The following is a 15,213-nucleotide window of genomic DNA, read 5'->3' on the forward strand; positions in this document are numbered from 1 at the left end:
CACCCTTTAAGTTTTAGCCATAACTTTTAATCCTGAATGTGTGTTTGGTTTGTTAGATTTGACGTAAGCGTAAACAATCTTTTACGTCGTAAAAACACGTAATTGTTTCAGGAAACGTCTTCATAGAATTTAGACAAAGTATTTTTGTGAAATCAACCTGTAAAACTATAAGTGTTTGGAAAAAGAAATAACTTTATCTTAAACTGACTAAATGCTGTAGTTCATATGCATGGCCTGTATGTGGCGCTGCTACACCAAAACCAAAATACTTAGTGTTAAATACTACATTGTATAAATACTTAAAGTTTTAAAGGTTGATTCCACATAAAAATACTACTTTATTTAAATACTTAATGTTTTAAAGCTTAATTCCACATAAAAAAACTACTTTGTATAAATAAAAGTTTTAAAGCTTAATTTCACATGAAAAAAATACTTTGTATAAATACTTAGTTTTAAAGCTTAATTACACATAAAAAACTACTTTGTATGAATAAAAGTTTTAAAGCTTAATTCCACATGAAAAAACTACTTTGTATAAATACTTAAAGTTTTAAAGGTCAATTCCACATAAAAATACTACTTTGTATAAATACTTAATGTTTTAAAGCTTAATTCCCCGTAAAAATACTACTTTGTATATATACCTAAAATGTTTAGGCTTAAATCCACATGAAAAATACTACATTGTATAAATACTTAATGTTTTAAAGCTTAATTCAACCATAAAAATACTACTTTGTATAAATACTTAATGTTTTAAAGCTTAATTCCACATAAAAATACTACTTTGTATATATACCTAAAATGTTAAGGCTTAATTCCACATAAAAAATACTACTTTGTATAAATACTTAGTTTTTAAGTTTAATTCCACATAAAAATACTACTTTGTATAAATACTTAAAGTTTTAAAGCTTAATTCCACATAAAAGAACTACTTTGTATAAATAAAAGTTTTAAAGCTTAATTCCACAAATAAAAAAAATTACTTTGTATAAATACTTAAAGTTTTTAAGGTCAATTCCACAGAAAAATACTACTTTGTATAAATTCTTAAAGTTTTAAAGGTTGATTCCACATAAAAAAAACTACTTTGTATAAATACTTAAAGTTTTAAAGCTTAATTCCACATAAAAAATACTACTTTGTATAAATACTTAGTTTTTAAGTTTAATTCCACATAAAAATACTACTTTGTATAAATACTTAAAGTTTTAAAGGTTGATTCCACATAAAAAAAACTACTTTGTATAAATACTTAAAGTTTTAAAGCTTAATTCCACATAAAAAATACTACTTTGTATAAATACTTAGTTTTTAAGTTTAATTCCACATAAAAATACTACTTTGTATAAATACTTAAAGTTTTAAAGCTTAATTCCACATAAAAAAACTACTTTGTATAAATACTTAAAGTTTTAAAGCTTAATTCCACATACAAAAACTACTTTGTATAAATAAAAGTTTCAAAGCTTAATTCCACATATAAAAAAAACTACTTTGTATAAATACTTAAAGTTTTAAAGCTTAATTCCACATAAAAAAACTACTTTGTATAAATACTTAATGTTTTAAAGCTTAATTCCACATAAAAAAACTACTTTGTATAAATACTTAATGTTTTAAAGCTTAATTCCACATACAAAAACTACTTTGTATAAATAAAAGTTTCAAAGCTTAATTCCACATATAAAAAAAAACTACTTTGTATAAATACTTAAAGTTTTTACGGTCAATTCCACAGAAAAATACTACTTTGTATAAATACTTAAAGTTTTAAAGGTTGATTCCACATAAAAATACTACTGTTCACTTAAACTTTGTACCATGGGAAATATCCTGAGTGTTCTTTTCGGTCACTATTTTATTAGAAAATCTATAAATTAAATGAAATTAAAATAGCACATATGTGAAATGTAGTATTTATGACAATAAAAACATGAATATCATTGAGCCTGGTTTGATTTGCAGTAGAGCTGTTACACACTGTGGCCAGCAGATATCGCTGTGTTCCACGTGTTTCTGCAGATGTGGACTTTGTGCGTTGGGTCGGTAAAAAAAACCGCAGGAAGATAAACAAACATCAGCAGCAGATTGTTCATGTTCTCTCAGGAGAATCAGGTTTCATTTCTTTATTTATCAAAGAAAAGTTCATGCCTTTACTCTGAATACAGGAAATAAAGAAGGAGAAAATCATTCAAATTGTAGGCATTTTTGTACAAATGAAGCGTCACCCACAGATAAAGGCCTGTATTTGTGTTACAAGGCGGTTTATCTGCCAAAAACATGGTCATCACTGTGGTGGTTTGATAAGAAACGGCAGTGAAGTGTGTTCCTGTTAAACCAGCGTCGCTGAAGCAGATCACCCCGTCACTTTTGTTTTTAGTTTTTTGTAGATTTAAAAAGTCGTAAAAACACGTTTTTTTCAGGAAAAACTTTAAGGTTTAAGTATGTAGAAAGGTTTTGTTTAGGTAGGTTTTTTTGTCTGAAATCAACCTTTAAAACTTGAAGTATTTAGACAATTCAATAAAAATATTACTTTGTATAAATACTTCAAGTTTTAAAGGTTGATTCCACAAAAAAACTACTTTGTACTTACAAAGTAGTTTTTTCAGAAGCAGATCTGTTCAGGGTTTGTGTGTGTGTGTGTGTGTGTGTGTGTGTGTGTGTGTGTCCAGGTATTACTAATGTTGTGGGGACCTAAACCTGTTTACACAGTCACATTATGGGGACAAAAAGCAAGTCCCCATAACATAAATGACTACATTTTAAGGTGAATATATGTTTAAAGCTTAGGTTGAGGTTAGGGTTAGGATTAAGATTAGGCGAGTAGTAATAGTGGTTAAGGTTAGAGTAAGTCTCCAGGAAATGAATGTCAAACATGAGTGTGTGTGTGTGTGTAAAACTTTCTCTCACTCATTGTTTTTGTTTTGTTTTTTTCTTTGTTGAATTTTTTCCTCCTCTCTCTGTCCCGCCTGGCTCAAATTCCAGTTCCTCCCTCCAGAAGGAGTGTCAGGACATGAAGTCAGACCCGAAGTGAAAGTGCTGCCGCTGCTGCTGCTGCTGCTGCTGCTGCTGCTGCTGATCGTTTTTCCCTGGATTCTCTGCTTCATTAGTCAACACAGAGGTAAAAACATCACTGAGCTCTGACATCATTGTATTTCTCTGTTTTTGTGATTAAGACCGGGGGTTTTTGTTCAAACAGGAGTGTCTTATTGTTTCCAGGGTTTTCACGTGAGTTTTATGAAATGTGCCGCACAAATAAAGCTGCCATGACTCATTAGAGCAGCAAATTACACCTGAATTTACACACACACACACACACACACACACGCCTGGTTTCCATTTCAATGTTGCAAAACATTTCAACTATTTAAACACAACAAATACGACTTTGTCGAAATACTCAAAGTTTTAATGAATGATATGCTGCATTATGAAAAAACTGTGTGTGTGTGTGTGTGTGTGTGTGTGTGTGTGTGTTCTCTCTCACTGCAGCCTTATCTCTCTCGCTCTGTTTTCACAGGCCCACACCAGGGTGACTAAAAACCACTGTGTATGTGTGTGTGTTTCAGGCTTTGTTCAGCTCCTCCCTCCTCTCTGTGTGTCACAAATTGAATCATGGGGACCTGTGACCTCAACGTGAACTCTGACCCTGCCAGGTCGCGACCTTGCGCTCGGCGCCAGAGTGTGTTCAGCAGCATCAAGGTTTGTCCCGGCTTAAAAACAACACAACAGCGAATATAGCTGTGTGTGCGTGTGCGTGTGTGCGTGCGTGCGTGTGATCACAGACAAGTAAAGCAGGTGTTACCTGTTACTGATGACGTTAACAGCGACTGTCAGTTACAGCGAGTCAGGACAGAGTCCGAATGACGTCGCAGTTCCTGAGTTTACGAGATTAGCCTTTGTCCAATGTTGTTGAAGTAAACAGGTTTAACGTCTTTGCGACTTTGGGGCATGGGGAGTTTGAGCGAGTTGACAACCTGGAATTACCACTGTAGGGGGCGCTCTTGTTGTAGCGTCGGACTCAACGGTGCCGAACAAGTCACGTATTCAGAGTTTTCTGGGATACTTTCCATCTTCGATTGGGAGAATGCGACTTGGACGAAGGCTAATCTTCACTCACCGGTAACATCATCAGTAACAGGTAACACCTGCTTTACTTCATGAAACGTGTACAACTCTGAATACGGGAGTTGTTCGGCACCGTTGAGTCCGACTCTACAACTGGAGCGCGCCCTACACCTCGCTCAAACTCCCCATGCCCCAAAGTCGCAAAGACTTCAGGATCAACAAGAGTTCCATCTGGTCTCTCTTTCTCTGTCCGTGCAGTTCTTCGTGTTCTGCCACAGTCTGCTGCAGCTCGCTCAGCTGCTGGTGTCGGGCTACATGAAGAGCTCCATCACCACCATCGAGCGGCGCTACGGCCTCTCCAGCCAGAAGTCCGGGCTCCTCGCCGCCTTCAACGAGGTCGGTACAGAAACACTCGCCACACTTAACTCTGATTTCTGTTTCCATCCATTTCACATCCAATCAGATTGACTTTGCACAAACTGGTGTGTTCGCTCAACCACGAACATTCAACTGTGCAATTTAGGAGCATGGTTGCCGCGGTGACGGATCAACCCGTCCAAACACTGCCACACACGGGGGCGCTCAGTGAATCGCAGTTCACGATTCAGGTGTTTCATGATAGAGATTCTGCAAAACAGGCGTTACAGAATTACCGATACGGAAGTTCTGCGATACAGACTTTCCACGTATTTGATGTGGACATTCCATGATATGCGATCCCGTGATACGGAACTTCCCGTGATACGGAAGTTCCCGCGATACAGAGGTTTAACGATACAGACGCTCCCCACAGGTGTCCAGTGTGAACCTCCATGTCACTTCTCAAAGTCATGATGTTTCCATGACTTTCAGGGAAAAGAACTAACGTTTTAACCAAACTGAAATTCTTTACGACGACACTTTACTAACGACAAGTTTACGTTCAGTTGGACCAGAGTCAGACTCTGATATTCTCCCAAGACCAATCAGGCTCAGTGGAGACCTGAAAACCTGGTCCTAAGGAACTGGTTAAGTTTAGGACTAAGATTTGAATTGTGGTGTGTGTGTGTGTGTGTGTGTGTGTGTTCAGGTTGGAAACACCATCCTCATCATCTTTGTGAGTTTCTTCGGAAGTCGCGTCCATCGGCCGCGGTGCATCGGGGGCGGAGCTCTGCTGGCCTGCTTTGCCTCGTTACTTATGGCTCTGCCGCACTTCCTGAGTGGACCGTACGAATATACCGCCCACATGAGCTGTGAGGCTACACACACACACACAGCTACTCCTCAGAAATGTGGTTCTGCCTCATTAGGACCAGGTTTTGGTCTCCAAGAGGACCGCTGGTCCTGACACGGTCAGTGTTTATGACAGCTCACCTCCTCTCTTGTTTCCCAGCAGCCTCGAGTGATAACACCTCTGACCTCTGCCAATCACAAAGCCTCCTCACCTCTTCGTCCGCCAATCAGAACTGCAGCCAGCAGAAAAGCCCCGCCCAGGAGGGCGTGTACCCTCTGCTGCTGCTGGGTCAGCTGCTGCTGGGAATCGCCACCGTTCCCATCCAGCCCTTCGGCATCTCCTACATCGACGACTTCGCCAGCAAGAGCAACTCGCCTCTCTACCTGGGTAACAGAAAAGAAACTGTCCATGTGGACCAGTCAGGATTATATTTGGGTCCCACGTGGTTTTGTCTGGATAGTTGCTGCAAACAATGATTAGTTGTTTGGTCCCTAAAATGTAAGAAAATGTAGATCAGTGTCTACATAAACCTGGGAATGACGACGTTCTCAAATGTCCTTTTATTCCATTTTGATGATTTATTTCTTCAATCTTTCTTCTTTGTTTTCAGGAATCCTCTTCGCCATGACCTCCATTGGCCCCGCCTTAGGCTTCATCAGCGGCTCCATGATGATGCGATTTTACGTCGACTTTGACAAGTTCCCCAGAGGTGAGGAGGCGGCGCACTGAGGGTCCACAGCTGGACTCTCTCACTCTCTACAGTTCAGACTTTTATTAGAGTTTGGTCTTTTATTTTGAGAAGGAAAATGTGACATTTGCTCTGTCCGTCAACTCTTCTGTCCTCTGTCTTCTGTCCAGATGAGATCCAGCTGGATCCTAAAGACCTGCGCTGGGTGGGAGCGTGGTGGCTCGGCTTCCTCGTGGCCTCCTGCCTCCTCTTCCTCACTGCACTGCCGTACCTCTTCTTCCCCCGGGACATGTGCCGAGAGGTGAGGGACAGCAGTAAAAACATTGTTCAAATATGACAGAATAAAGGTTCAAACTGGTTTTAAAAGTTCAAGTTAGAGCACGATAAATCAGATAAATGAGCACACACACACACACACACACAGTTGTTTTCTTGTGAGGACACATCATAGACATAATGCATTCCATAATCCAATTAACCATCACAAGTAAACTAAACTTAACCCTAAACCCAGTACAGACAAAATGTCCTCACACACACACACACACGCTCACACACACACCACAACTAAGTGCTTAACCTGAGCCCTAAAACCAGGTTTTAACTCTGAAAAATGTCCCCCAGAAGATAGGTTTCTGAGTTTTTTGGACTTCAGAAAGACGTAAATTAAGGTACACATACACACAGAGTTAGTTTAATCTTAGAAGGAGCGTTTGTGTGTATGCAGTGCAGGGCAGGGGCGGGCGGAGACAGGAAGTGTGTATCCCGTCAAACTCCCACAGCGCTCGACTCGCTCAGTGTTGCTGCTCCCTCCGTCCGTCGTGACACAGGTCGAATCACTTCCTGTGTGCAGCTATGCTTTGTTTTTGTTATTTTTTTAACTTTGAAAAGTGAAAGTTAGATGAATGTTTGGCTTCACTCAGACGTTCCGATGAGTTCATGTGAACTCCGGCATTTTTGTTTGAACAGAACACAGTTGTTGCACAATCTCCTCCTGACACGACACAGCATTTTGCTTTCTCGCCAAAAACAACAGCGACGCGTCGCGTGATGAGAACAGAAGCGCGTTCCTCGGCTCTTCCTGTCACAGTGAACAAACAACAACATGCAGAAAACGCATCACATGATCACATCATCAGCTCCTGGAAAACATGTTCGATGAGTTCATTTCTCACAGACGCCGTTAAACTCCACCTCACGCTCATATCAGGCTGTTGTTGCACAACATTCACATTTTATGAGTTCAGATGATTCACTTTGTAGTTTCCCACTGACCCTTAGCCTCAATGAGCAGAGCCTTCATTCAGTCATTCATTCACAAAACATCTGTAAACAACTGTCAACATCAACTGGAAATGTCTGTAAACAGATGTTACATGTAAACACACATAATCTCTAAAAAACTGCAGACTTCCTTCCTTCCTTCCTGCAGCAGATTAAAGCAGATTACAATAACAATGTTAATTGCTTCACTTTTGGTTTCTACACACGTCTAGGACGATGCAGACGATCCTGAGTCCAGACCAGGCGCTCAGACAAAGTCAGAGCCTCTACAGGAAGTCTCCCTCCTTCACTTCCTCAAAAGTAAGAGCCTCTCACTCTTCTCTTTCCTGTCTGATGAAGCCGCAGGTGACGAAAGTTCATCGACACCGAAAACGCATCCCGATGATCTGAACTCTGTACGTATCAATGTGAACTACAGTATCTCTGAGCCGCCATGTTGGCAGGCGAAGGATGAGCGACACCGGTGCTGGATTCAACCTCTCAGACGTTCACCGTCACTTTAAATCCACAGCAGAGATTTCTCCACAGGACTTTACGTTTAGTCTAAAACTGTCCTCACTTCTCGGTTTGGCGTTGAAACAATAGTTTCCAGGTTACAATCGGGAATCACAAAACCGTTTCCTGATTATGCACAAACAAGAAAATCAGATAACGGATCGTTTTGCCTTTATCCATGATTGTTGCTCTTTCCTCAATGAGAACCAGGAAACCTCTCGTTTTCCAGTTTTGATTCTATTTTGTCACTTCCACATTCCTGAAATGATCAGAATGGGAATGATTTTGTAAAAATCTGTTAGCAGAAAAAAAACATAGTGGGCACAAGACCAACCCCACTGAACTTTGGTCAGTGTGTGCAGGATCAGACTCCACTGTCAGATTAAGTTTCTTCTGGATCTGATCCAGATTTCGGATTTGGCGTCTGTTTTAATGTAGCATGCTTCAGTCCCTTTGAACAAGTTCAGATCTGTATACATGTTTATGTAAGATGGTCACGGATCCAGAAAGTTCTTCTGGATCCAGGTGCTGGTATGTGAGCTTGAAATGATCAATCCGACTTGACGGTCCCCGTCAGTTATCCGTGCTCTCTGTCCGCTGGCGTCCTCCAGGTTTCCCTCGCATTGCTCTGCGGACGCTGCGCAGTCCCATCTACCTGCTGGTGGTTTTGGCTCAGGTCAACCTGGCAGCGATGCTCGCCGGCCTCTCCACCTTCATGGCCAAGTTCATCGAGAGACAGTTCAGCCAGACCGTCTCCTTTGCCACCATGATGATCGGTGAGTCCACACGTGTGAGCGTCACGTCCACTTGTCTGACAGCAGCTAAAAATTAGATAACTGGAACTCGGAACTGGACCTGTCACCATCTGCAGGACTAGTACCAAGAACTAGTGGCTGTACCTGGAATTATTTGGGTTTCTGCTGCAGGAACTAATACCAGGAACTAGGAACTGTAGCTGGAACCATGTTTGTTTCCACTGCAGCAACTAATACCGGGTATTACTTGATATAATTGTTGTATTTCTGTCTCTACCTCAACTCCCTCTTGTTCTTTCTCTCCCCTTCCTCTCCTCTGTCCCCCATTTTTCCGTTCACCCCAACCTGTCTAGGCAGATGGCTGCAAATCTTCGAGTCTGGTTCTGTCAGAGATTTCTTCTTCTGTTAAAAGGAGTTCTGTAGAGTTATCTCAATGATATTTTAAAGGTGTTTGCCTTACTATGTGCAGTGTCTTGAGATTATGTATGCTGTGATTTGCCGCGAAACAAATTAAATTGAATGGAATTGATAAAGCGGCCCTTGTTTGTCTTTCAGGCGGAGTCGGGATCCCGCTGGCGGTCCTCGGCACCGTCCTGGGTGGACTTCTGATGCGAAGGATGAGTATTTCAGTCAGTGGAGCCAGCAAGTTGTGCACCACCGTCATCCTGCTCTGCATGTTCACCGCCACGCCGCTGCACCTCATCGGCTGTTCCACCCAGACAGTCGCCGAGGTCTTTCCTCCCAGGTACCGCGTCGTTGTAACGAGATGCTGTCATTTGAATTTTTTTCTTTCAATAACAAGAACGTGTTCTCTTCATGATGAGATACTTTCACGTTAACGTTGTCTTGTAATAATGAGATACTTTCACGTTAACGTTTTCTCTTTATGAGATACTTTCACGTTAACGTTTTCTCGTAATAATGAGATACTTTCACATTAACTTTTTCTCGTAATAATGAGATACTTTCACGTTAACGTTTTCTCATAATAATGAGATACTTTCACCTTCACGTTTTCTCGTAATAATGAGATACTTTCACGTTAACTTTTTCTCGTAATAATGAGATACTTTCACGTTAACGTTTTCTCATAATAATGAGATACTTTCACGTTCACGTTTTCTCATAATAATGAGATACTTTCACGTTCACGTTTTATCGTAATAATGAGATATTTTCACGTTAACGTTTTCTCGTAATAATGAGATACTTTCACGTTAACGTTTTCTCGTAATAATGAGATACTTTCACGTTAACGTTTTCTCGTAATAATGAGATACTTTCACTTTAAGGTTTTCTCGTTATAATGAGGTACTTTCTAGTTAACATTTTCACGTATTAATGAGATACTTTTTAATTAACGTTTCCTCATAATAATGAGATACTCTCTCACCAACATTTTCTCGTATTAATTTGATACTCTCTCGCTAACATTTTGTCGTATTACTGGGATACTTTCTCGTTAACATTTTCTCCTATTAATGGGACACTTTTTAATGAACATATTCTTATATAATGAGATATTTTCTCGTTAACATTTTTCTTGTGATAACAAGATACTATAATAAGTAAAGTATCTTGTTATATCTACAACCTTTTTGCAAGATACATTGTGGATATAATAAGATGCTTTTTTTCCATTATTACCAGATATTTCTTACTGTTGTTAGTTTTTTTCATTGTATGGGGATGTTTTTCTCATTTCAAAATTTGTTTTTTATTATTTATCCTGATTGTTGGGGGTTTGGGTGGAGAAAACTTTATCTAAGACAAATGTAATAATTCTTACTCACACGGCTAAAATTCCACATTGTATCTACTAATAAACATCTAACTTATTTTTGAAAATGTGTTTTGTATGTTTGTGTGTTTAGCTCTGACACGTTATCGTGCAGTTCTAACTGCCGGTGTCCTCAGGACGCCTTTAATCCGGTCTGTGGTTCTGACGGAGTGGAGTTCAGGTCTCCCTGTCACGCTGGCTGTATCACCATGGAAATGGGCATCAATGGCAAAATCACAGTAGGTCTCATTCATCGTTTTACTGTGAAATCCAGGGAGCGTTGTTCACACTTGTTCCAAAGACTGTAGTTGACTCTCAGTGACAGTTTTGGCATATTGTTTGTTTTCACAACAACACAAGGGTGGCATTTTGAGATCTTATTGCTCTGTGACCGGTTTTCCTAAAATTACAAACACAAAACTTTAGTGAATTCTCCTAAACTCAATCCCTACATTCCTGTGTGTTTCACAAAACATCTTTAAGAAAACTGTGAGTGCAGCAGCTGCTACTTCAGTGACTTTTGGATTTCGTCACTCTCTGTGGAAATTGACCAAGTTTACCCTCAGGGATTAATGAAATATTTCTGGTTCTGAAGTTGTCTGAGGGAAAACAGACAGCTGTGAAATCCTCTGAGGAGACAGAGACCAGTAGTCATGCAAAGAGGTTCACCACCTCACCACCTTATGTCCATTTTCACTCATAGTGTATTTGCATGCAGTAATTTGTCTCTTCATGTGTTCATATCTTAGCCCTTCCGTTGAATAATTTTTTGTTGAATGATGAATCTTCATTTCCCTGTCTAAACTTTGCTGTGGTGCACCCCAGGGCTCCACCCTTGGCCCGATCATATTTTTTTTCAGTCTTGTGCAGGCTTGTATTGTATAATGTATTATCCGCTGTGGCCGACTGAAGAAGATGAATTTTATGTTGATTTCATAACTGTGCTAACAAAGTGTAAGCTAATGTACAGGAAAAGGTTGTGTTGATTCTTCTCCTGTAGAGGGCGACACCTGAGTTCTCTGTGCGTCTTTGTTCCTTCAGAACTACACTGAGTGTCAGTGCATCAGTGGTCTCGGCTACGCCTCACCTGGAACCTGCGGCAGTGGCTGTGCGCACCTGCTCCTCCCCTTCATGGTTCTTCTGGGTATCACCTGCTTCATCGCCTCCTTTTCGCAGACGCCATCATACATGATGATACTCAGGTGTGACATTAGATATGACACAGATCATTCACTCACTGGTGTCAGTTTTCCTCATTTATGCTCAGGTTAATGAACATCGGAGCGTAGTGACGCAGTCGGATCATCATCACTGTGATGTTTGTGTCCCTGCTGCAGGACGGTGTCCACAGAGGACAAGTCTTTTGCTGTGGGAGTTCAGTACATGCTATTCAGAGTGCTCGGTGAGTCCGTTTATCCTCCTGCTCTCCAGTAGATGAACCACATATTTTTCTTTTAAAATGTAGTGATTTCTTGACCTCCTGTCCATGTGTCCTCGTCCCCTGACTCGGTGCAGCGTTTATGCCGTGCCCGGTGTTGTACGGCACCGTCATCGACACCACCTGCCTGGCGTGGGGCAAAAAGTGCGGCAAGCAAACTTCCTGTCTCTACTTCAACCTGGACAGTTTCAGACACAGGTGAGTCTCCCTTCACCTTTGACACTGGTGGCCCTGAGATGAGTCAATGATTGGCAGGAACATTGATTTTGATGGATCAGGGGTTTTTTTGCAGGGTCAGATTTCTAAAAGAAAACTGACTAATTTGTTCCTAGTGGCAGAAAATGTCACCTTCGCAAAAACTGCTAATAAAAAAGTAAATTTTTTTAAAATAAATAAAAAAATAATATACATTCATATTTTTTTCCACTTTAAATGAGCCAAGCTTTTAAAAGTACTTCAGCCTGAAATATACATGTCCAATATTAATAATATTTTCGAGATGTTTGCACAACTCCCCTAAAAGAAAAAAGCTGAAATGAGAAAACTTCAGTACTACTCATTCGAGTGACACTAACGACCGGGGAGTCCAACTCGCTGTATTTTAGCCCCGCCTTCTCCTGGTCACACTCACACAGTGTCAGCACATACAAGACCCCTGTCATGACCCCTGAACCTTGACCTTTGTTTCATTGCCAGTGCTTTGATTTATTTGGAGTTTTTTTTCATATTGTTTGGACTTTCATTTTCCTACTTTGGTCGGAGTTTTGTTGTTGTCCTGGAGTGACTGGTGTCCTGTTTTGTGTATTTTGTGGACTTCCTGTTTTACTTTGTATCCGTGCTTGTGTCCTGTCTCTGTCTGACTTCACTTCCTGCAGTTTCTTGTTGATTACATTCACCTGTGTATCATTTACAGCTGCTTGTTGTCTCTCAGTTCCTGTCACACATATTTTCTCCTTGGGATTTTTGGATCTTTGTAAGTTTGTTTTTGACTTTTTTGACTTAGAACTAGAACCTTTATCTGCACTTAGCTGTGAGTTGCTGTGATACACTGGGGTCCAGAATTGCAAGTGGAAGTGTATGTAAGAATACCAACACTAATTGGCTGACGTGACATTGCGTCATGCACCTTTTTCAACCAAATTCAACTTAACTTGAGTATTTGAAGTAGACTAAACTAATTCTTCAACAGGCAGAAATGAATCACAAGTACAGCCCTGTGGTTAGCACTGATGTCTCACAGCAAGAGGATTTGGGGTTTAAGCTCTGAGCTGTTCTTGGTTGAGGTTCGGGTAACCCTGCTGGTCTTTGCTGGTTTATGCCGGTCTATCGTTTGTTCTGAAAGTCCTGGGTTTATTGGGGTGTTTAAGTCAGACTTGTGTTTGTGTGCAGGTTTCTGGGTCTGCAGGTGGTCTTCCTGTGCGGTGCGCTGCTCTGTTTCCTGCTCACTGTTGTGGTCCTGCGGCGGAGAGCCAGACATCAGGAGCTGGAGCTGAATGGGAGAGGAGGGTACGAGCAGGCGATTGAGCAGAAAACTACGGAGGAAGCTGCGTTGAAGGACGACGGCATCCGGAAACACATCAAGACCTGAAAACCGCCGCAAATCAGAGGACGTGAGGATGGATAAACGAAAGGAAGCGGGAGTGACCCCATCGTCGGTGAATGAACGGGAACGACGGTTCCTCCCGACATTTACATGTCAACAAACACGTAAATACATGCACAGCCTAATTTCTGGTCATGTTCTTCTCCTGTGATGTACATAAGCTAATCCATATCTGTGATGTACATAAACTAATCCATATCTGTGATGTGCATAAGCTAATCCATATATGAACAGTATGTACTGTATATAGCTGCAGATGTGTTGGTTTTTATACATTGATAACTTTAAACACACGCTGCAGTGAAGTGAACAGGAAAACTGCAGGGCACTAGACCTTTGTGGCCATTTTGTTAGCCGTGTTAGCAACATATAGCTGCAGGACTGACGAGGGCAGCTGATCCGTCCTTTATGAAGATGGAGGTCTCATCAGTGGTTAGGGCTAGTGCGATCGGTTCTGTGAATTGCCAGCCATGGCAAAAAAAAAAAGCCTTTATTGAGAAAAACAATAGAGAAACGTACCAATACGCCAAAATTAAGGACATTAATCCAAAGTTTTAATCGCTGTTCCATGGATGAAATGTGAATATGTGATTTTTGCCAGTCATAAAATCAACTTCATTATTTGTCAAACGACCCAGAAAGTCCATTTAAACTAAGATTCAGGTTTTAGACATAGATCAGGAGACTGGTGCTGTGTTTACACCGAACGCAGTTTGTCGCGCTGGTTGCGAGTCGCCGTATTTTAAACAGAGGTAACGTAGCATTTCTTTCATCATCAACCAAAGCATTGTTGCACTCTCAATATAGAAATGTCTCCATTTCAGCGCTTTAACAGGGACATTATTATTTAAATGGACTTTCACTGGGTCGTTTGTTCGTTTCTCTATTATTTCTTCATTATTATCTTTCTGAAGGAAAATTCCATATTGCCAGAGAAGGCGGAGTTTATCACAAGCCCCGCCCCTTCCCACAGAAGCATTTATTAAGCATCACGTGAAAGTCGTGGATGTTTTTCAGTTTGTTTGATTTTTTAAAAAAAAAAGAAAAAAAAATATATTTTACTGATTATTCCACGTTTTTGTCGCTTCACTGAGAATCATGTTATCAAGATATTATGTTTTGTTTTTTACATCATCTGAAGACTGGAGTGGATACTGAGTCTGTATATTATGCTGAAAACGCCTGAATCATCATCAAGCTATTTGTATTTTTATAAAAAAATGTTTTTTTAACGTTTTATATGAATGACTTACTCTAGTTCTCTAGCTTCCTGCAGCACAAATCAAGACTAAATTCATTTTTCAGTTTTTACGTTACTGAACATTTCCCTCGAGCAAAAACATTGAATATCTTTAATATTTTTGATTAATTCTCTTTGGGACTTGGAGGCTCGAGAAGACGCATCAACAGGAAGTGTCTGTCAGTCAAACTCAAGCGAATAACTAAAAATAATCATAAAACCACAACGGTCAACAAAAAGAAGATTCTCCAGTTCTGGTTCTGCTCAATTTTACGTTTACGAATGATAATAATAAAAATACTGACTGAGTTTTGTTTAAAATAAAAATGTCTCACACTTTCTGTCTCAACTGTTAATTCAACAGCTCCGATATTTTCAACTCTCTTTAATTTGTAATCTGTCTTCCTCCTGTGAAAAAAAGAGAGACTTTTTTTCACGCTACTTTTACTGTGCACATAATACTTAACTCAAACCTTAGCCCTTAACTCTTAAGTGTAAGCTTTAATTCAAAATCACGGCGAGATGTCATTTCGGGTTTCTGCCACTTTCACGATGTCACAAAAGTTTGTATTTGATTTGTGAGCGAGACGTGTGAACGTGACAAAACCTCAGTGAACTTTTCCTCACTAGTCCAGACGTG

General features: G+C 40.3%; 1 protein-coding gene across 4 annotated transcripts; it reads left to right on the forward strand.

The window, feature by feature from the left end:
* Positions 1-3,022: 3,022 nt before the first annotated feature.
* On the forward strand, positions 3,023-14,914 carry slco2b1 (solute carrier organic anion transporter family, member 2B1). Of its 4 annotated transcripts, none has more exons than XM_058628028.1 (16): positions 3,023-3,130; positions 3,579-3,711; positions 4,336-4,473; positions 5,147-5,309; positions 5,450-5,677; positions 5,901-5,999; positions 6,149-6,279; positions 7,475-7,562; positions 8,369-8,533; positions 9,068-9,257; positions 10,387-10,531; positions 11,334-11,494; positions 11,630-11,694; positions 11,808-11,928; positions 12,644-12,703; positions 13,120-14,914. In XM_058628028.1, exons 2-16 carry the CDS (start codon positions 3,625-3,627, stop codon positions 13,316-13,318), a joined length of 2,040 nt encoding a protein of 679 aa, XP_058484011.1. In that variant the 5' UTR covers positions 3,023-3,130; positions 3,579-3,624; the 3' UTR covers positions 13,319-14,914. The 4 variants fall into 4 exon arrangements, with proteins under 4 accessions (XP_058484011.1, XP_058484012.1, XP_058484013.1 ...); XM_058628029.1 differs by having other exon boundaries at positions 5,453-5,677; XM_058628030.1 differs by lacking the exon at positions 12,644-12,703.
* The last annotated feature ends 299 nt before the right edge of the window (positions 14,915-15,213 follow it).

This window comes from Solea solea, chromosome 4 (assembly GCF_958295425.1).
Source record: "Solea solea chromosome 4, fSolSol10.1, whole genome shotgun sequence".
NCBI classification, from domain to species: Eukaryota; Metazoa; Chordata; class Actinopteri; order Pleuronectiformes; family Soleidae; genus Solea; species Solea solea.